We start from the raw sequence: 24,041 nt of genomic DNA on the forward strand, positions 1-24,041 counted from the left end.
TCCTTTCTACGTTTTTTTTTTGCAGCTTCTTTTTTCGTCCGACATGTATTCTTAACTTTTAACAGTCGTTGGTTTTTCCTCAGATCCTGTTTAATGGTTTTCGCCTTAAGAGGATTCGTATCACGGCCGATTATCTTTACACGGATAAAATCAGCTCGGTAACTCTCCCCTTGACCAAAGAGGATACCAAATCACGCATGAAAAATTCGCCAGAGAGGTAGTCAGACCAGTTCGACAATGCGTGCAACGCATTCGCCGTTTATGCACCGCCTACTACCTGCGGCGCGCGTGTTTATTTTATCCCAACTTTATGCGCTTAATTTATCTGCCGCCGTTCCGTTAGAAAATCCACCGACTAATTTAGAACGCACGGACAAACTTAATCCTAACGAATGACGTTAATTTAAGACACAGTTGTTAACAAGAAAAAAACCGCCCTGACGTCTCTTACGAGCTATGCACTCGTGTGACCGGAACAAATTTGACTATTTAAAGAGTGGTCGTTTATCTTGGCAAACGTAAAAATGTGCAAATACGCATCTATAACCTTCAAGAAAGATAAATATTCTCGTTTTTCATGCCTGTCATTTTCGTAATTATTCACTGAACGTAAAATAACTGTACAGAAAGAGGATACGACTATAGGTATATGGTTAAGATATCTAAAAATTATTATTTGAAAATTATTAATAATTGAATTATTAATAATTAAGGACAGAAATGTATGAAATATGTTAAGAAGAGACTATGGTGTCGGTCAAATTTGATCGGAGTCGATAATATAAACTGATATTAATACGTACACTTTAGTTCTGGAAAAGGATTTTCAAATTTATAAAAGAAATACGTACGAAATCTCGTTAGAAAATTTTCGTAACAAGATTTCGTATGTTTTTCTCTTATAGATTTGGAAATCCTTTTCCAGAATTAAAGTATACGTATTAATATAAGTCTGTAAACTGGACTCTATGCCGAAGACGGAAAAATTTCTAAATTTATAAAAGAAATATATACGAAATCTCGTTATAAAATCTCGGTATTGCCTAATCGGTAAAACAGACTGCCTTCAGCATCCCCTTAAGTAAGATACACATTGTATGAGGATAATGCTTGATGCAACGCGCGCAGCAACTTGCAATGTTAATCGCGCGATGCGCTTTTGTCGGCGGTGATGACTGAACGATCGCATAAATATTTCATCAATCGCGACATCAGTCGCCTCTAAAAGAGTGACTTGAAAAGAGATTACGTCATTTTAATGACAGTGTCAACAGCGAGCGAATACGGCGCCGTCGCCATGATAAAAGATCGAGATTGGTGGTTACGATGGCTCTTAATTGGCCGTTTAATCGACGCGATAAATTCGTCCATTTAAATTATACAGCCTCAGCTATATTATTTTAATACGATTAAATTATCGTCTCCCTGCCCTCCGCGAACGCGTTTCTGCCAGCGCGATACATCATCCTGTGTCGGAGTATTCGCGTAGTAAAAATCGTTAACGGAATTATAGAACGGCGAAAGGACCGCGCGATATATATATATATGCTAAATCATGTGTGTGTCGCGTGTTGAGCGCGAGTCTCTCGCGCGAGAGAGACTCGCTCGCTCGCTCGCTCGCTCGCGACTAGAAGAGCGTCGCTGGCATCCTGTTCGAGCGCGGCCTCGCGGGGCCGCGGCCTGCACGGGTGTCCTTGACTACGACCTTGCGAATGCATCGCCGTTGCGGCCGCACACACGCGCGTGCACGCGCGGCGGTAGCCGGCGATTAATCGGACGTAGCCGAGTTATTATACGATCGGAGGGGGCGAGATCGGGCGCAGGCCGGGGCCTTCGGAGTTTTCGCGACGGGGATATATTAAACGCGAGTGTATACCCTCGTACGTGGGTATAGGTATGATTATCGCGAGTATCGCATTAGGCATAACGCGTGTAACGACCCGGCATCACCGCATCGGCCGTTTAGCTTTCGCCGTTGGCGTCGGGTCTCGACGGCCAGATGGTCGTTCTCACTCTCTTAGCACTCGTTCTCATGTATCTCTCGTTCCCCCGACGGACAGCCACGCTCGTGGCGTGGTGCTTCTCAGAAGTTTCGCGGAACGCGCGCGCGCGCGCGTTGCCCAACGTCGAGATAACGATTTCCATTTTCCCCGCTCACCGGCACGGGATTTTCCCACTCGGAGAGCCGTCGTCGATTCACATTTCACCGATCGAAATCGTTATTCAAATTAATACGATGTCGCGAGAGCTCGGGTGTTAGGAAGAAAAGAGAGGAACATGTGTTTTAGAAGTTATACGTTCTCCGGATATTAAAAAAAAAAAAAAAAAAAGAGAGAGAGAGAGAGAGAAAGGTGTAGATATGAAGAGATAAAAGTGCGAGACATGCGTCTGCACGTGCGGAGCTATTCGTTTGATAAATAACCGCGCGTTTACCGCACACGCGCGCGCGTCGTACAAGTTATTGAATTTAATCTGTACACGTCTCTCCGCGGGGAAACGCAAACAGCCAGGTATGAGTAACGTTGAATATTCGCGATGATCATTCATCCACCGGTTGGCGCGCGCATAGCGCGAGATTAATTAAAAAGGCCAGTAAGGTCCGGGAGGCGACTCGTCGTGTTATTGTTCGACGGGGAGCAGCATCCGTCTCTCCTTCCGACGGAATCCGTCGGTATATCCCAGCGCTGTATCCGTCTACGCAGCAGGCGGCACGTCCTCTCGCACCATCGCCATTAAGCCCGGGGGTGAAGGGAGGAGGAGGAGGAGGGCGAACCGTGCCCTTGCCCCTCTCGCACACGGGGTACAGAAAGGCCGGATAATATCTTCCTAGTAGTGAGGTAACCACCGGTTACGGGCGAACCGCCATTCCTCTCCTCGAGGCCCAATTAAATCGTAAAATCGTAGCCCCGAGCCTTGGAAATTACACGCCGGTTTTACCCCGCTCGCCGATCGCTCCCTTAGCGACAGGCCGTTTTCCAGGGGGTTGCATGCACTCTGCCTTACGGAGTAAGGCGCGCGTGATCCACGATCTCGGACAACTCGAAAAGTGTTTCCGCGAGCAATTAACGCGCCAAAGCAGATTTCTCTTTTTGTTTCGTTTGCCTTGCGGAAACCAACCCGGATTAAATGTACGTTCCCGTAACTTTAATTGTCCTTGAATATTAAAATAAATCTCGATTCGAGACATTTAAACGAGATGGTAGATAACCGCGCCTAGAAGCGGAAATTAGATATGGTAATTCCTGGTTAAATGCTTCGTAGCCGTCACGTCCGAACAACACTCGTTTACAATATTTTTCTGACAGTTAAAGTACAGACTCGGCGGAGATTATGAACGTGTAAGGGCTCGTGATACCCTGCAAAATGTACAAACAAAGTCTCCCTTGGGGATCAACGTCACTCGAAGCCGCATGGGCGGCTGTAATTTTGCGCTCTTACGCGCCGTATAATCATCAGCGTAAGGAAACGTCGTGAGAAAGGACTCGTTGATGCGCAACGTGGTCATCTCGCGATTACCTTACGCCGCCGGTATATCTTTGGAACTCGGGGGGAATTAATGGTCGACTTTCACCTCTTTCGTTTCGCCCGAACAAGTCGCGGAACTTTTCGTTCCGCCCATTAAACGCTCGCTATCACTGGCATACCCCTCCAATGCCTGTTATTCCACGGAACCTTATTGAGTCAAGAGATATATAATATATTAATTACAATAGCTACAATTGAAGAGCGATTACGAGACAATAAATGTAATAGCGCAATACATAAAATGATTAGCCGGCATCATCAGCGATATGAAATTGTACACCAATTTAATAATGCGAAATTACATTTCTGAGCTTCGGCAAAATTATGTTTCAAGAGCGAATAGTGGATCGGTGTGTGGTTTGAAGAACCACTAAAAAACGAAATGCAAGAACTCGCGGAAATTATACAGGTACAAGATCCCGAAATTATCAACACTTATTTATGTGCTATTATTGTATATCCCGGTTGTTATACAAATAGTCCTTAATAACGCGGTATTTCTCGCAACGGTAAAATTACGTTTTACGTTTTTTTTTTGCTTCGCCTCTGATAATTTCCTGGCGATTATAGATTTAACGTTTCTACAATTCTAACACGCCTCTTCTGCTTTTAACAGTTAAGGGACCTCGATACGTTCAATCAGTCAAACGCCGCAGGTGGACGGGCGCCGCAAACGTAACGGGCACGCGAAATATCCTGACGGCTCGTAATGTCGCATAATGGCGGGACGACGATTGTCGTGACGGCCACTTTACGCGATGATGTATGCGTCCGGCCGCAGATTTAGCTAACGGACGTCTCGCGCTTTTTTCCCCGAGAGTGTGGTTTCCGCGAAAGGAAATCAGAACGAGAGTCGTGGTGTTGGATCTAGGTGTCCCGTCCGAGGTGGCCCGGGTAGCCGCACAGTGACGAGTGCGCTGTGATTCTTCGATTCCTCTCTCCCCCTCCTTCTACCTCTTTTGTGCTTTAGCAAAGAAAAAAGTCACACGCGGCAATTTGATGCACGGTCGACAGAGTCTCTCTCTCTCTCTCTCTCTCTCTCTGTCATGGTACGTTACGGCCTCTAATAGTAACACCGTTACGCCGCCCGTTACGTTTTCATGAAGATGGCACGGGTTCGCCGTACCCTCCACCACCACCGAGAGGAAAAGACCGATTCACTTCACGATGCGTAAGCGATAAATGAAGATCGCGAGGAGTGACGAACGAGATCCGTATCAGTCGTCATATTGTGCTCTCTCATCCTCCGCTGGCGATCATCGCCCTCGCGTGGCGCAACGTTTGATCCGAAATTTAGCAAAAATCTGATGTCCAATTAATTTGCATTTTTTTAATGTGCGTGACGTGGCGGAAGATCAGGGTCGCGCGAAAAATGCGAATCGGTCATAGAGGCTCCTCGTGGCTGTCGATCAAAATTGAGAATCACTGTTGCATACGTGACGACTACAAGGTTCTGCGGACCTTGTAAGGATCGGTGAAGAAGCTGCTCGCTTTCTGCACACAGTGGGTACAGCCGAGACGCTGCTGCGTCCACCACTACGACAACGCCTCGTTAAACGACCCATTGTTCCGCAGTTTAAGTTGAACTTAAACTGCGGGCTCGTAGACCTTCTATTAACCCGGTGAATATGCGATGTATGCGCCGCTCTGACCGATCGGCAATTTTAATTAACTTTCATTTTTTAATCAACAAATCGAACGCGCGAACAATTCCTATCTATAATGCCCTTAACCTACACATACCTACATTAGTGATTTAACAGTCGATTCGAATTGTTTCCTCTTTTAAATCTCTAGAAAAACTCTAGGAAAAGAATATATCCTAGGGAGAATGTCATAAGTATTTCAGTGCGAAATATATTTAGGAAAAAGTAAAAGCCATCCTGGATTAGGCTAATCGAATGTGGAGCCTGAGGGTTAATTGATAAGTAATGAATCCGATTCAATAGCGGATATCGTGATATGGGCCAGTTGTTCCAACTTCTTGGTAAACTCATCTATCAGATAAATATGTATCTGTCTTTATTTATTCGGAAAAAAATAAAAGTAGACGCACGCTTACTCCTATGTCGTATAACAATAAGGCCCCATTTCCTACGGATTCAGGAAAAGGTTGAACCGAGGGACACGATCCTTCCTCCATGAGAGCCACTGTATACAGGTATACGCACGATGCTTTTGAGAGTGTATTGGATCAGCGTATATAGAGGTCCTCTCAACCTCGTTGACCTCTGACTGAGGAGCGAGTGCCCACCACGGCTGGTTTTTTTTTTCCAAGCCAAGCTGAGGACGGCTGCTCGCAAGGATACTCGCCCGTAACATTGCGGCGAGACCGGTCTCCTCTTTTAGAGAGAAGAGAGAGAAAGAGAGAGAGAGAGACACTCGGTGTTTCGCTCCCCCTTTTCCATCCGGCAGCGCTCCAGTGCCATCGATCCTCGTCGCTCTGACGTTGCCCCCGGAGTCCGGGGGAGGGACAATGCCGGAGCGGGCGCCGAGAGACCGCGAGCGTCGTGCCGCATTATCCGGAATACCGGACCCCGAGCGTCATTCCGGCGTTTTCTGCTTCTTTTTAAGGCCTTTATCTCGGACAAACGACTTGCCGTACGCTTCTCGCGAGCGAGATCCTCGGAGCGAGGCTGTCTCGCTTGACTCGCCCAGAAAATTCAACTTAAATAAGCGCGCTTTATTTATCATCGCGAGGAAATATCAGCGAAACGACCGTTCGTTTCGGGAAAGCACGTATATCGCTGGAATAAATTTTCATTATCCGTAAAACGAGAGATGATAGAGAGATAGAGATTTTTATTCGCGTATTAGCGTTATCGGATACCCTTGATGGGCTCTCTCTCCCCTAGGAAACTATCCATAGTCGTCGGGGTGATCGACGTTTCCCATAAATCTGCTATCCGGATAGCCTATCCGGAAGATCAGAAACCTCGACCCGAGCGGCGGCGGTCGAGGTTCAGGGATTAAGTTATACGTCGTGACGTTCATAGCTGGGATTTATGCCCGATCTTGGGGCTGTGCAGGAAGTGCACAGTTCCGTGAGGACGAGGGGGCGGGGGGAGGAGGGGACGTTTGAATCACGGCTCACGGGGATCTCTCTCCCACGATTATTCAATACCGATGGAAGGGTTTCCGCGTGGTCCCGATGGGGGCATGCCGTAAATAATCGCGGGAACGGCCATTCAATCCTCCCGTAAGCAAATCTCCCGGCGAGGTTGTTTTCCTCCGCGTAGAAGAAGGAGCCCCGGCTACCGGTGTTCGCGAGCTGGGAAAAGCCGGGGCGCGGCTTGTCGTAAACGCGCGGCATAACTCACGCGGCTCCGGCTGCTTCTTCGTCTACTTCGTCTTCTTTTTCGAGGAGCACGCGTCGGATGGCTCCGACCGGTCGGCCCCGACCGGTGTTCGTTATCTCGAAGAATTTGCCCGCAGCCGCGCGTGAGCGCCGGAAAGAAATCGCGCGGAGATAGGGAGAACGCGGAACGTTTACGGCGATTTTGCCGAAGGCCCCCTCGGCAACCTGCTGCCTTCACCGGTTTCCTCGTTCGCGGAAACCTTACGCGTCAATCTTGCGTGGATCAAACCGGGCGCATTTCAACCTTACATAATCGCATTGTCGTACAAAAGGTACCGTGGCAATGAAGAAAATATCTATGTAATAAATTTCTTTAAACGTTTAATTATTTAAAAAGAGAGAGTACCCAGACGATGTGTTCCGCCAGCTGCAAAAATTGTCGAAACATAGGATTTGAATTTTTTGTCGGGGGCAAATTGCCATTTTTTGTCTCCCCGAAAAGTTTATTGTTATGCTTAGTTTTTAAATAAATCTAGGGTTTTTTTATAAATTATGTTTCATTTTAACGACAATTGTTCTACTTAACATTTAAATATTGATAACTTTCTCATTCTCATAGCAAATTATAAACTGCTTTGACTTTATCGACTCGAACCCCGAAATGTTTGGAGAAGCAGGGATTTTCGTTTTAAAGATTTGAACAGACGTTCTGACTATCGATAAGATTATCGTAGCGCAATCGTAGCGATACGAAATATATTTGAGGTTGGCGTTTAAACTGTTTTTGTAACGTAAAAGATTTCACAGACTACACTCCAACTGTTTGCATAGAATAGCCGAGTGGACGTAGAAAATGAATGTAATTATTTTCAGATACGCAGGCTTTGCAATAACGTTTGTTGCGGGCGTTGCATTTCGCACGATTATATAAATACGCGTGTCCAAACGAAAAGTGGCCACCGCTTAACAGCCGTGACCGTTGGAATCCAAGGTCGTCGTTAACCAACTCTTGAAGGCATACTTTCTTGCGCAACGAGAGCAGCGGTTGACAGTTTGAGGGGCGGAGGGAGGGACGGTGGCACAAATGTACTGTTCGAGTACGAAACGTGTTGTAAATGTTTGCATGCGAAAATAATGAATTGTCGCTCTAGTTGACGCGGAACGTCAGCGCTTGCCTGACTTCGCATCAGGTGTTTTTCTTGACCAGCCATAATGTTGGCCGCCAGCTGTCGCGTTCTACGATCATTAAGCGTCGAGTAACGGTAATCCAGTCTAATAATATTCACACGAGAATATTATACGAAGACATTAATAATCATGAGATCATCGACGTTTCCAGTTAAAAGGCAAGATATGTCTTTTCATATACGTGTATCTTTATACATATTTATAGACGCACGGTCACTCCGCTGAAAGGACGTGGCTTTTTACGAAAGAACCCGCGAGGCGAATTAAAGAAACGTTAAGCCGCCCGAGATCCAAGAATGAGGAGGTAGGAGCGAGATAGAAGAACGCTTCAATTCAAGTATGCTAAACGGGACTGAGGCAGGGAGAGGGAGAGAGGGAGGACGGCATAAGAACGCGGGAGAGACGATCAAAAGGACGGGACGAAATCGCGCGAGAGATGTCATCTCGGAAAAAGCGGCGAGAAACGGGGAGAAAAGCGCGCAAAGGAGGACAAACAAAGGAGGAGAATAATCGTCGCGACGGGGCGAGGGGCAGACGCCGAAGTCATTTCCCGCGAGCTTCTCGCGTCATTAAGCTGTGCGGTATCTCCCCTTCGTCTTTTCCCTTCCTATTCTTCCTTTTCGTCGTTAACTCGTTTCTTGCCCTGAACTTGAATCCATTTTTTACCCCCAACTCTGCTTCCACTTACCTTCCGTGTTCCATTCGCCATGGACCTCCCTCCCGGGGGGAGGAGGAGGATGTGGAGGAGGAGGAGGTTGTTGCGAAGCCACGGTAGCCGTATTTACGCGATGACGAACTGCCCGTGCCTGCTTTGCTACCTCGTGATAGGGGAAGGCAATTGGAAGTGAGGAGGATTCAACCTAGGGAATTGTAAGTTTCGATGGATAGCTCAGATACGATGTTACGGAGGTAAGGTGTAATTAGATAATTATAACTGCGATAACTCGCCGATCAGGATGATAGTCGGAGGAAGATATACTTTCAGTGCTCTCATAATAATCTCTTACATGCACGTTCCTCCAATCTCCGATCTATAAAATAATAATATGTCCACATTTGAAAAAAGAACAGCGATACGATTTGCTTGTCGAAGATGTTTCATCGTGAGAGTGGCAATTAGCAACGAGAACGATTTCGACGTTCGATTCGAACTTCAATCGATCGTTTCGCAAGCGTGTTCAAAAAAAAAAAAAAAAAAAAGAACGATGCACACAACGCCGAGGCACGCCCATCATCGGGCGAACATCGCGTCATGCAGGTGCGCATCATCGAGCGTGAAAAAGCGACAGAAATACTTACTTACACGGCGTGTCGCGACGACAAGGCCGTTCCTCGAAGAGACGTCGCCGGTCATCCAAAAACGTCGATGACGCCGGCGTTCGGCGTGAAAGCGCGAACGCGTTGCGAAATCATCGACGACTTTGTCAGGTTCTCAATAGCAGGAGGCGAGCTCGTGTCGAAACGTGGGTAGCTGGCTTCGCGGAGATTAACCTCGCGCAATCTATAAGCCTCACTTCTTCGCAACGTGTCTTTTCGAAGGAAGAAGCGAAGGGGGGAGGGGGGGGGAGTAGACGCCGCACGGCGCGGCGGTGTGGAAAATCCAGTTCAGGTATTCACCCGAGGGGAATTTCGACAGTGGGCGAGACTCGATTTCTTTTCGGGGGACGAGGCTCCCAAGGACACGCGGGGGAGAGGGAGGTCGCAAATACCTCGCCGAATTAAAAAAAAAAAAGGAACATACCCACGCGAATACCAGTTTTGGGACGCCTCGCCCATCCCGTCGACCTGCACGGTTCGACTTTCGTCTGGAAATAATGGTCTTCACTGGATCCTGCTCCTCCACGCGAACATACCTTCGCGCCCACGTCCTTCCCGGCGCACAATTATTTAAGATTATCTCGTTTGTTAACTGTTTCGTTTTTTTTTTTTAACCCTTTGATGGAGCTTTCTAATGGGGTAACTTATAAATGACCTTATTTTCTAAGGTCGTTTCCGAGGTTGCAGATCTTATAACTCTGGTCTCAGAATTATAAAATTTTTAATGATCGACTCGATACAGGACTGACTTTTTAAAGATGTCTGATTATCGTGAAATAATGTGAATTTCGGGATTCTTAAGATCGCTGCGTTTGAATGTAACTTAAAATGTTAAAATTCAAAAGGGTAGTAAATGAATTCCAATGGAAAGGGGGAACTTTTATCACAGAACTCAACACACATAATCAGAGTTTGGAAGTTGATTATAGATTTATAATTGAAACTGGAAACTTTGAGTTGGTTAGCAATATTAAAACCGTAAAACCGAATTTTTTACCTACCATTTTGAACTTTACATTTTTAATTTTCGGATTCGAGTAAAGCATAACTAAATTATCTCAATAGATTAAATTTCTTGGAAATTAAATGGGAAATTTGCAAAGGGAGTGACCAATATACTTCATAGTCGCCAAAGAGTTTATAGCACATTTTTATTTAACACTGAGAGATACGCGGACGTGATGAAACGTGAAATCAGCGATAGCCGTCTTCCGCGTGTGCAAAACACACACATTACGCAAGAAGTTATAAAAGCGTGATCTCTACTGACCGCCAGTGACCTCATCATTTTCTTAGCACGTCCTTACATTACGACAGATGTTATGTGCACGTCTCGCGTTCTTACCACATTGCGTTAACTTTGCGAGCCACTTTTGAATTTCATTGACATACTTCACGTACATGCAAAGCCAGACGTTGGTTGTATCGAATCGCAATGTGTGACATGCAACCGATTACATCAACGAAGATACCGTTTTTCTGCCGTCCCTTTTTATATGCAGCACGAAAAGTAAAAGAGAAATTTGATGTAGCATTTTGTGTACCGAAACAAATTTTATTATTTTTAGGTAGACAGCAAAAAGATTGATTGAAAATGTACTAATATAGAGAAGAGATGATTATAGACTAGATGTAGTTATAGAATTTATGATATTTCATATACTTTGTGTTGAATTTTGGGATACCCGGGATAAGTTACTTCTTTACATACTGTTTAGACGTTACAACGTTATATAACTGATCATGAATGTTTATCGTGTTGTCATAAAAGCTGCATTTCAGTATTGCAGGTAGTCGAAAGTTTTATAGATGTCATTTTGAGAAATACGCCGGGTGTTAACCTTTTAACTTTAGCGTAACTTGAAAAGCTTGAATATGGCTTTTAAATGACGTAATTGAATTTAATGTTTGACGTATACATGCATTTGACATGCAAGTTATTGTCTGCGTTTAGAGTTATGGATCACTTGCGAGTGTCGCGAGTCCGAGTCCCATAATCCCTTCGAATGTAATTTGATTACACTATTTTATTTATTATTTTATTCATTAGCTAATATATTGTTTATTATAATACTTTCATAATACTTTTGCAATGCGCAAAGGCGCAAGCCCCAGAGATTTTTTTGTATATATTTTTGATACTCTTCTGTGATGCTACAAAGTACTGATGCTTTTGTGATACCGATGTGCAAAATTCGCTAAAGAGCGTTAACTCTTTCCGTAATTAAAATTATGCAGCAAGATTTTTCCACTTAATTACAACAAAACATATTTTATTTATTGCAATATCGAATAATTGATACGATAATGAAATTTTCTCGTTTTTATGTAATAACATCGATTTTGCTGTGCGCATTCCATGATTATTCTAAAAAAATTTTAGATCTTATTACTTATCAAAATAATTTTTTTATATTTTATAGCAATATTTGTTACAATGTTTTATTAGACTTTAATAACGTTTTGATTTTGAAATAAGCTGTTTTCGATTTTAAGGGATTAATAATTAATAAAATACGATCATTTAAACCCTGAAACATCTGTCACTGGATATAAAAGGGTTAAACAAATATTTCACACTTCTCTCTCTCTCTCTCTCTCTCTCTCTCTCTCTCTCTCTCTTTCTCATCGATCATTCGCACTCGTTGAACTTGCCGAGTACATTTTTTCGAGCTGTCTATCTTTCCCGGACGGACCGCGCCCGCTAATTATACAAGGTAACTAACCGGCCGCACGCGACCGTTAGCTCGTACCGCGATGCCGACGCCGATCGTCGGTTTTACCGTGTAATTGACGCCGACGTTAGCAGGCGATAGGATAATTCCGCGCTGCGTGCCGCGGATACGTCGGGCATGGTCAACGCCGTTTCTGCGGGCGGCGAGGAGGAGAACATGGAGGATCATCGCTCCCCTCGCCCGTGTCGCGGGATGCCGCGATTCCGGATTCGCGCGGCTATTCTCGGCGATGCGCGCATATTTCGAACGGGAATCCGGCGAGTCGCCCCGGCAAAAAGTCCATCGCGAGAACACGATCTCGCGGGATGTCTTTGCGGGATATGCGCGCGTGGAATATCCGATGAGCACACCGACCGGGGGCCTCGATCCGCGGCATTTTTTCACGTTTCGCGTGTTTCCGTCCAACCCGCTCGATGAGCCCAGCCGCCGCCGCCGCGTGACTTCGTCTCTTAACGCACCGCTATTTCCGTCGAACGTGGTCGTCGGGGGGGTTTTTTTTTTTTCTTTTGCCATTGGATTAGAGAGACGCGAATGTGCGATATTCCGCGATAGCCGCAATCGACGAAATACCCAACGATTTTTCCCCGGCAACTTTTCTCCAAGCGGTTTCGCTAGAGCTTAAACCTTGTATCAAGGGATTGCGAGTTGTATAGATTAGAATTCAACCAGTTAGGGATAACTTTAATTTTAATCCGTTTCGTTTTGATCGCTTGAATTTTAATCTCCGATTCGCAACCACCTCAATTTCTAATGAGTAGTCTGCAAATGCAGGCCTAACCCTTTGCGGTTCAACTTATTTTTCCAAGCAGAGCGAAGAGATATCAAATATCTCGCCCTTCAGTTTTATCTAATTGGCTAGATCAACGTAAACCGAAAAAATTTTATTACTTTAACTTTAAGAGATGCCAAAGTACCAGTAGTCAGGGTCGATAATGTAGAGCCATTCGTGCACATCGTTAACAAGATTTCATGTATTTCTTTTATAGATTTGGAAACCCTTTTCCAGGATAAAAAATAAAGTACACGTATTAATGTCAGTCTATGAATTGGACTTTTTTTTCTGATTGCTTTTTTTATCATCCTGTATCTGGGTTTGCAACTATAACAAAAGTTAAAAGAGTTAATTTTTTGTTCTAGGCTTTTAATCTTAGTTTGAATTGCACGATATTGTTTTGTATATGTTATCCTTAGAAGAATACGGTTTCATTTTGTATACATCACTGAGAAAAAGCTTTTCGTTGCCAAAACAAAAGCAAGGATTGGTTAGAGAGAACAGTTACCATTGCAAATCATTTCTCATCATTTGTTATTTTAAGAAACATATTCTCTGAGATACAAATCACATTTGTTCACTTAGAGTTCAATGGTTACAACAGCAAATCAAACGTAACAAATTTATTCTCACAAAAGAGTTATCTGCTATCCCACATCAGCAAATCATTTGCTATAGTAGCTTCTGTCTTGTTGATTTAACAAAAATATTTCTTTCAGTATATATACCGTAGATTTCGTATAGTGAGTACGCTGAGAAAAATATCTGGTGAGATTAACCAGAATTCTGGTTACACGATTATTCACTATACGGTTTAGTAAGCTGAATCTGAATTCTGGTGGGATTAACCATAATTCTGGCTACACTGAAAAAAATATCTGGTGAGATTAACCAGAAATCTGATCACGCAATTATTCACCAGAATTCTGATTAATTTCACTAGATACTTTTCTCGGTGTAAATATCAAGTGATAGTTCTACATACAAGAAATTCAGAAAATTATTATTTTTATATGAAATCGATCGTTTTCCTCTAGATTTTTGTGCGTACTTTAAAGACTTTTGCGATTCTGTGAAGTCAATTAACAAACTAGTTCATTAAAAAAATGTCAGTAAAACAAACGGCTTTGGGAGTCCCCTTAAAGGAATTTCTGTAGAGAAATTATCCCAAGAACGAACAGATAATACCCAATTGCGTGCAGACTCGAATGCCCGAAGGATCGGTGCCAGACGTGTTACCGCAAGTTGCAACGTGTTGCGTCGAATTCAACTCGCGACGTAGGACCGCAAAGGGTCAAAACGAATCGGCGCACCGCGCGCTCTTCTCACGGGGCGAGAAACGGAGGAGTCGGAGTCGCGCCGCCGCATGGGAAGAGTCGCGCAGGGTCAATCGACGATCAATCCAATCTTCTCGATGACGGGCGCGTTTTACCTGTCCCGCGAAGGCGAAAATTCCAGGCATCACCGGGGTTACCGCCGGAGTTTGTACGTCGCTGGCGCGCGAGAGAGGAAGGCGAACGAGCGAGCGAGCGAGCGCATCAGGCCGCAGCTGCAGTCGGCAGCCACCGCCGCCGCCGCCGCCGCCGCCTGCTGAACTGACCGGCCGTCGAACCCGAGAAATGTTCCGCGAGAGATGTATCGTAATAAGTGCACAAAGTGCCCCGCGGGCAGGGCGAGTCCCGGCGGAGGATGCATTTGCATCCATCCTCTGGCGAAACTTCTCTCCGTCTCTCTCCTTCTCCCTTCTCCTCCTCCTCTCTCTCTCTCTCTCTCTCTCTCTCTTTCGTCGGCTGGTAATGCATCGCCGGCGTTCTGACGAATAACGCTAAATTCCGCTCGCCCAGATCCCCGCGAATCATTTTTCATTCCGTTCGCGCGCGGCACCGCGCAGAAAAACCCGTGATTTTCCAATCACCGGTCCCGTTAGTCGCTCGAGGAGTGGGGGAAAGGGGATTCTCCCAGTTCCCGGCGGACGAAGGGACATTAGCGTGCGGCACGATCGTCCCCTCGCGTAAATCATAGGCCCGAAAGACAGAAGCCCCGTTTGCACGCACGCGAACATGCTGCAGCACGCCTCCGTCGTCGTGCATTGCGCTTCCGTCGTCGTCGTCGTCGTCGTCGGTTGCATCGAATTGCGCCGCGCCGGAGGAAATTGCCTCGGCTAATAAGAAGTTTAGCGGCTTCCTGGTTTACGTTGGAATTAGCGTTACGGTATACATGGATTTTTATTGCGCGCCGACCGACGGGGATGTAAACATGGACCGCGCCGTGAACGTATGCACCTGCTCGGATCGTCGATCGCGATCGCGGGTAAGCGATAAGCGTGCGCAATCTACGCGTCGCAAGCCTTTTTCCATCGTTTACGCTCGGCATAGATGCTGATGACTTTTCCACGACTTCCTACATGGAAGAAATTTTCTCTTGAAATTTATCCTTTCAGAATTATGGCAGTCGTGAGTACGGCATCTGGCGACTTGGAAGAATCTTCCCGGGAAAAGGCTTGAATTACTTTAGATTAATTTTTTACATACCTTAAATTATCTAAAAATTATCTAAAAATTTCTTTAATAAACTTTTAGATTTGTAAGGTAATTCTGAAAACTCTAACTTCACTTAAAGTAAATTTTCCTAATGGTTACTTTAATATTTTTATTACCGTTTTACTAAACTTATAATAAACCTAGAAGGCAAAACTGAATTTCTCTACCTTTAAATAAAAGTCTCAATCCTTTCTATCAGCAGTAAATTAATAATTAAATAATGCATATTCTTTGTTTTTTTTATGAAGAAAACAGTAATGTATATAAACATGACGTTTTTTTGTCACAAAAACATTGAAAATTTCATTTAAAGTATAAGAAAAAAATGTAGGAAAATAGCGTAGTTCGAATTTCGTTTGGGATAATAAAGCACCCCTTATTTGCCTTTTAGGGATGAAAGTTTAGTTTCAATTTAACTAAAATTTTATTAAAATTCTTCCAAGTCCGCGGTCGGTTCTCAATCTACGCGAAAACACGGTTGACTTCGTTGTTAACAGGACATCGTAAAGTCGCTTTAATACCTTCCGTGGCTATAACTTCCGTTTCTATACGGTATTCCATTCCGTCGTCCGTACGTCAGCGACCCTCGTCCAGCGGCTTCCTGATTCGCGGTTGCAAATTTGGCCGGACGCCAGTCCGGCTGACGTAATCCTCGTGTCGAGGCACGCCGGTATTACTGTTCTTCCATTACCATGACCGACCATGTTATGAGAAATGAACGGAACCATACGGCACGTAACCTATGCAATGGATGCGGGACTTTTCGCCGCGTGACAGTTTGCCACGCGTGAATTATAATTACAATCTTCGCGGCTTCCTGGTCGGCGGAACGCATTGCCTCGCGATGCAGCGGATGCAGGCGAGAGGATGGCGACGTTTTAGTATGCATCTTCCCTCCGGGTGCCGTTAGCCCTCCTGTTTTGCTCGGCTCTTCCGAGAGTATATCTCGGACGTACATACAAATGCGTAACGATATATCGTACCGTTGCGATAAAAAGCGCACGGCGGAAAATCCTGCCGTCCCGTAGCAAAATCCGTAGCTCTGCTGACGCATTTTATACGAGGACTATTAAACTTTTTTACTTGATTTTTATTGCAAATTGTGTTGAGTAAACTCGTGCAAAGAAATTTATTGGTAAGACAAAATAAAGTTGGCGATTAATTGATACGTTTTGCTGTTATTATTTTAAAAAGCGTCAAGTGTATGTGTGCGTATGTTTCTTTAAGGAAAATACTAGAAATGCGCCAACTATAAGAAAAGATATTTATACAAAATTGATTTATCATTACTTTTCAATATTAAAATGTTATATTCAATAATGGTTTTGTATATATTATTAAATACTATATATTGTTATAATGGTAAAGCGTTTCAATTAACATATTAACATTTATATAAAAATCAAAAAAGCATAATAAGGACAAACGTTTTATTTAAAAAGAAACTTGTTCTTATAGTTATTATTTTATATGATTTTGGATCATGATAAACAACATTGAAAGGAATGAGATAAGATATCTGTCTCACTATAAAAGAAATAATTAAATATAAATGATAAAAATATTAAATATCGATAAATTGCAAATAAAGATTTCCGTTTACAACTTTGGCTTTGCGTACTTTTATTTAAATCTTAAGCAAAAAAAAAATATATATATATACAAAGAACGTGTACTAATTTTGTGTGTGGACGTGTTTGTAGAATAAGTACGATCGTAACTGGTGTACGTGGATGTGTTTGCGGAATAAGTACGATCGTAGTTTGTAGAATAAGCTCGTAGCTGGTGATAATTGCTACAACAGTGTAAGGTATGCCGCATCAGTTGATTTCGTTTTCCTTTGCGCAATACTTATATAACATACAAAATATAATACACTACAGTGATTCTGAAAACACAAATACACATCTCGGAACAAATTAAGGATCGGCGAATCAGGCGCGCGCGCGCGCCTTTCTCAGGATTGCCTCTTTAATCAAATACGCTCGCAACATTACGAAACTATCTCGCATTAAGGCGCCGCCGCAGAGTTAGTATCGCGTGCGAGAGAGGCTCGCGGAGGCATTAATAATAATGACGAAAAGGCGGTGCTGATGAGTCGGTTGATGAGCCAATTTGCATGAACCTCTTAGCTACCGTACCCTCTATTCATGCCGGAGGGGGCAAAGAGTGGATATACGGTTCAGTAATGGAGCGCGCCTCCCGAGCCTTTAAGCAGATCCACTTTCGAACGATCCCGGCCGCATATAGGCAATAATGACCGCTCCGTGTAGGCAAAGTGGTGGTACGCTTTTAAAGTACGCGGAGGCCGCGGCTGCGGCAGGTAAAAATTCACCTTCGCGCGCGAAGAAAAGGGCCGCAAAACTATAATGGCCGAAAGCTCCTCCTCGCTCCACGCAGGGGTCACTCCGCGATATTTTGCAATAATCCGCTTAATCGCGAGCGCGGCCGCTACGGCCGTAATGAAAAGAGGGTGAAAAACTGCCTGTAAAAAATATCGCCTATTATCATCGGCGCTTGAGCGACACTAATGACAGCGGGTAGATGGTACCCTTCGCCACTCTCGGGATAACGACTCACCCAGGATTCGACGCGATAAAGAAGCGCCACGGCAATTTCCACGTTTTGCGCCGCTCCAATCGTCCCGCGATTTTTTATTCCTCCCTTCGAAAGCATTCGAGTTCGAAACGACGAATTCGTTCGCATTTTGCGTGCTCTCTCTTTTGTCTCTTTATACCATTCTTCTCCTCATCGTCGTCATGACGTTTTCGGGGATTTTCGCACAGACGCGCCAAAACGGATTCCGAGAGCCACGACAAATCCCCGCCGACGTCTTTTAAGACACGCACGTCACGGAGGCGCGAGATGAATCGCGCCGCGGGGCAAAGGTCGCGACACGCGAAACACCTCACGACGGTCTGACGAGATCGGCCGTTGAGGAAACGCGCTGATTCACAGCGGCGAAACGTGCGTGCTCATCGATCGTCGATCGCCTGAAAATGGATATGTACATATGGTAATGGATACAGCTCGGAGGGATGTCCATAAATTGCGTACAAAGCATGCATTTGCGCGAAACGTACTTCGCCGTGCGTGCGCCGGCTCTGTACTTGGAGTTTGCGGTCGATCGCACCGATCACCCTTCCGTGAGTAAATCATGCGTGTGCACGTGCGAGAAAATGTGGAAACGGTCTCCCTCGCGGCGAGAGATCGAAGGTACAATGATCGGAACGCCGCGAGCCGGCCGCTAATCAGCGTTGTTACATAATATCACGACTGCGATTGTTTCTTAAAGCTTGAGGAAGAAGTTTCCTGGGGACTCCCCGACTTTCCAAGCACTTTTTATTTCAAGCTTCCAGGCAAAATTCTTCAAAAAATTTATGTAAAATTATATAAATAATATTTGTAAAATTATACAATTTGCAGTAGAAATATAGTAAATTTTGGGTATTTTTATTTTTAATTTTGCAATTATAATTTTTCGTTTAATATTAAGATATATTTGCACAATTGAAGATAAAAATATTAAAAAATTTTATATCTGTTACTATTAATTGTACAAGTTTTACATATATTATTTATGTAACTTTACATACTTTTTTATAATGTTGGTCGTACACGTAAATTTATTATCTGAACTTCTTACTCTTCTTTTTCCTCGATTACAGCAAAAGAATTAAATTACTTGTTTTAAATATTAGATTTAAAAGAATATACATTTTTTATAAAATAGATGTTGCACGTTTTGTATAAAATTTATATTTTTAATGTTTCCTTTTCTCTAATTAGAAAATAACACAACAAAAAATAGAATTTGTCATAAACTTAAAGGAAATGAATTTAATGCAGGCTTTAAATCGAAGAAAAATTTATTAAAATTTATCTGAATGTGAAAAATCTTCAAGTTTATACAGCATTTTGATACTAAAAAAATAATACTTTCGTGACAGTATTTTATAATACTTGATTTATTATACAATAGACACAGTTTTGACGAAAATTTCTTGAGCTTTTGATTCCCGATAACATTTCCTGAATAATTAATCTATGCAGAAAAGTGCACGTTCTCTAAGAACTCCAAGTCGTTCCTGGGCAATAAACCTCTAGTGTCATATGTCGGATTAATCGAGGAGAACCCCAATGACCTTATCCGCAAGCAATGAGCACCTGATAAACGAGGCAACAACGCGGTAGACACAGTTACTGCTTAGCCGACTGACCTCCGTAATCCTCGCAATTTGACTTAATCGAAACGCGGAGAGTTCGTCAGGAGGTCGTTGGCCTTTGCCGGTGCCGGTATTCCGCGATATCGCGAGCGTCTCGCGAACGATCGCTGAAAAGCAGTTGGAAGCGATACCGCAGTTGAGAAAACAACTAATTTTCTGAGGATGGATGCGCTCGGGAATGTACCTACGTTTGAGATGTGCTGGCTATCGAAGTGAACGATCTCGCAACGGGCGCCGTGTACTCGCGCGAGGAACGCAATTTATCGCATCTCCGCAGGAGGATGGTAGCCGCCGAGAGAGCCTACGCCGGACGGGAATTCAATGTCAAAAACGACCGTCAGCGTCTCTCCGCTCCGGAAAGTCACCTCTCGAGATCTTATATATCTTTATATATATACATATATGTATAAGTCGGGAAGAGTGGTCGGGAATGCAGATGTAAATGAAATGGAAATTCCTTCTGGAATGCTGAGACACTTGCGGAAAATCATGATTTATAGACACGCAATGCGACGAGAGTCTTTCCAGGTTCTGTCCAGGTTCCATCTTATTTTAGAAATTACTGTAATTAGACTAAAAACCGCGAGTGAGCTCGTTAAATTATATTAAACTGCTTGCGAGGACTTTAGAATTACGAATAAGAAAAAGAAACTTGAACTTGTAAAAATAATAGCCTTTAGACGTACATTGATATATTCGCGCATCGTTTTTTTTTTTACTTACATACATGTATATTTAGTTTCTTTTTGAGGCGTTTGCTTTAAAATATTCCGAGAATCTCAAACCACAGATCGTCATTTTTCGATGTTCGAAAAAAATGGACGAGAAAATACGAAGGCTAAACAAAAGTCGAAATAATTTTAACCAACTTATCAGCCCATTATTCCGGCGAAATGAAAAGCGTTTTTACACGCGTGTACAACTTGAAAAGGAGGTAAGTCCAAAGGGACGAGTTGTCCTTTTTGCCAACGTAAAAACTTGAAAACGTGGACTTGAAGTATAGTCGGCCGGGATGACGGAGAGCACGGCAAGACTGAAGGTACTTGGTTTTCCTTTTGCCAGCCCATATCACGTGGCGATGTGTCTCGCTATTGATGGCATGCGGCAGGAAAAAGGGCCGGTCAGGATTGTGACTGGAGACACCGGGAACCCCGCCTCGCGCCGATTCCTCTCATTTCTCTTCTTCCCTCCCGACCGTAATAAAGCTGCTGGGATCTTCGCTCGCTCACCCGTTGCTAGGTGGGTGTGCGAAACGTAAAGTCGACGATCCGACGTCTCCCCGGGCTCTCTCTCTCTCTCTCTCTCTCTCTCTCTCTTTCTCGGGCCGATGCACCGCAGATTGCGAGTATCCTTGCTGAGGTCGAACGCTGCGAGGCTTCCATCGAAGGTCGTTGCCTGCTCGATATACCCGGTGCTCGTCTAGGAATTCGCGGCGTCAATTCGCTCGCTCGGCTGCTGCAAAAGATTATTGAACTCCGGTTCATTAGCTACTCCGACCTTTCCGAACTGCATTCCATAGTTCATTGCCGACCGAAATAGTCCGCCAACTATTGCCAAGAAAGTGACACAATAAAAAAGAAGCGACTGGCAAGTCTTGAAAAGTAGAACTATCAAACAACCGTTATCTTATTCCTGACAAAGCAGGAAATTGGTATTTTTATCTTATTTGACTTTTTTCTATGGTTATGTGTGTGTGTGTGTGTGTGTGTGTGTGTGTGTGTGTGTGTGTGTGTGTGTGTGTGTGTGTGTGTGTGTGTGTGTGTGTGTGTGTGTGTGTGTATACTACTGTGATAAAAAAATAAGGTACATTTTTCATTTAAACTTCGCGAGTACTATAAAATCATGAAATTATTTTTTTTGTGGGTTGGTAGTACTGTCTTTGACATCTATGCAGAGTTTCATGTCAATATATTCAATTGCTGCAGAGCTACACGTGTTTTTATAAACATACAAAAGTGAGTTTTTCGATTTTTACTATGTCTGATTTTGTTGAGCAATGAATTTGCATTAAATTTTATATAATATATATAATGTAATATTGAGATTTGTCGTGGCATTTTTAATTTACCACTAGCGCTGTATAAATTAATATTTTTAATATTTTCTCAGATTGTATCGAATTTTACTAAAATAAGTTAAATGTGTGACAAGTAACAATTTTTTTTAATATAAAAATGTAGCAATTTCCATATAGTACATAACAAAGACGAATTATATACACGGGCACCTGACGATATTACAGTTTGCGTTGTAATTTCAAACAGAAAATTAATGTTATCGTATCCATTATATTTCTAACGAATAATTGTTGTATCCAAGACCCCCTTTTGACCCTCGTCGAGGACGATCTGCTTCCAAGAACGGTGATTATCCGTTGGATTACATTCATTGTCCGTGGAAATAGCTGGAAACTCGTCGATTACGGATTACTTACTCCTCTTATTAATGTCCATCGACGGCCATTAATGACAGTTGTCAGACAACTACTGAAATCCGATCAGTTAGTATCTAAAGAAGGACTTATTTATGAAGAAACTTCCATCTTACTTGTTAGCTACAGGATTCAGAAAGGTACCTTAGATTAATCACAGATGCAAAATACTTTAAATTGAGATGGTTACGTGGATCGTTTAATGAAATTTATTCGTCGGAATATAGTGAGATGAAATATTAAATAATGATGGGGAAAAAATAATAACCGATCGGAAAAAGAAGAATTTTCAACGCCAAAGACACAAAGGCAATCTATCTGTTTTCCGGTGAAGAACACGCATTTTTTAATGCCGTTACAGAGAGATCGATGTAATAAAGATGAGTTCGAAAAGAATGTATATACTTCCTCAAAAAGAGAGTCCTCATCCGGACGGATCTGGCGAGAAAGAAGTTTTACAAAGCGACACACAGGTGTAAACCACGGGAGAGGAAACGACGAGAAAGGGAATGTAAATTACGTGTAAATATTCTCTTTCTTGGATATCTCGAACCGGAGCGAGACGAGCGGAGAAACGGAGCAGCGCTCTCCGGAGCGGCGGCGGTCCGGTTTTTGCTCGCGGGGTGCAAGGACAGACGACGACGGCTGCTGCTGCTGCTGCAACAGCACTGAAAGTGGCCAGGAAAACGTGGCCGCGTGCATTCGTGATTACTATATACTCCATGAAACGATAGTAAAACGTGAGTCCGCGCGGATTGCGACACGCTCCTGGCACGGATACGCAGTGGTCGAACAATGGCCGGTGGGCTCCCTCACCTCAATTTGCCGTTGTTTTTTGAGCGCTCACCGTGACTCTGCGAATTTGTTTGTACTCTTAGATAAAGGATATAAATTGACGGGTCTATAATAATGCACATACGCACATTACGTGTAACACTGGATAATAGGATGTGTTTATTAGATCTCACGTTTGTCTACGAGCTGCCGTGCAGGCACGCAACACATCCTGAAATTACGGAACACGTTTAATTTTTTTGTATATTTATTTTGGCGAAGACCCTACTCTCTAAGTTTCCTAGAGTGAAACATTACTCTAAAAGAGTGAAAATCGAACATCTCTAAGTTCGAGTGATTTTTACTCTAATTAGAGTGACAAATCACTCGAACTTAGATATATTCGATTTTCACTCTTTTAGAGTAATGTTTCACTCTAGGAAATTTAGAGAGTACTTCAAGAACCATATCGTATTTCTTAATCATAATTTAAATCAGTAATTTCATTTATGTGCATTAATAAAAGTAGATGAAATTGGAACGTGAATATTTATACTTTTCAGATAAAAATAAATACAACATCGATCAGTTGTTTTATAAATATATAAATACATAAATAAAATAACGTTTGTATATAAATTTGTGTTTATGTATGTGTGAGAGGGGGAGGGAGGGAGAGATAAATAAATGAAAAAAAATATAGATTTTATATACATAAAACATTTCTCTCGATAACATTTATCTTCAATTCCTCGAGTTAGGCTTATCGTAATGGAGAATTTAGAACCAACGCTCCGCCTTTGTTTCAGGATGACGGTGGTATCGAATACTTTAACACAATCGTGGTACAGCCACACCTGAAGCTGGTCACGAATCAAGGCAGGGGTTTCCACGTGAGATGCAGATACCAGACGCGCGACAAAGTCATAACGAATGATCAGACCCACGTGTCCATGATGCAGTCTCTGCCGTTGCAGGTAATAAAGTTGCGTTCGGCATATCTTTCTGGAAAATTATCATATTTCATCAGTCGATTAAAATTCATATGTCTCGTTTGAAATGTCAACTGCCTTCGCTTATTTATAAGGATATCGGCATGATTTATCTGGTGTTATTCATGTTTTGTATTTGTGTTAAAATCGATTCTTGTAAAAAATTTTTAAGATTTCCAAACGTTAATTTAACACAATGTAATTGTATTAACATGTTCATTAACATGTTCATCTTGTGTTAAA

At 43.2% G+C, this 24,041-nt stretch overlaps 1 protein-coding gene across 1 annotated transcript in view; it reads left to right on the plus strand.

Moving 5' to 3' along the window:
* The window catches only part of LOC105839130, an 81,341-nt gene that overhangs the window by 51,197 nt on the left and 6,103 nt on the right, over window positions 1–24,041 (plus strand). Inside the window, exon 5 of the mRNA XM_012685208.3 lies at window positions 23,616–23,783. Coding sequence (XP_012540662.2) covers window positions 23,616–23,783 — 168 coding nt within the window. The remainder of the gene's footprint in view (window positions 1–23,615; window positions 23,784–24,041) is intronic.

The sequence above is a fragment of the Monomorium pharaonis genome, chromosome 6, assembly GCF_013373865.1.
Source record: "Monomorium pharaonis isolate MP-MQ-018 chromosome 6, ASM1337386v2, whole genome shotgun sequence".
Lineage (NCBI taxonomy): Eukaryota > Metazoa > Arthropoda > Insecta > Hymenoptera > Formicidae > Monomorium > Monomorium pharaonis.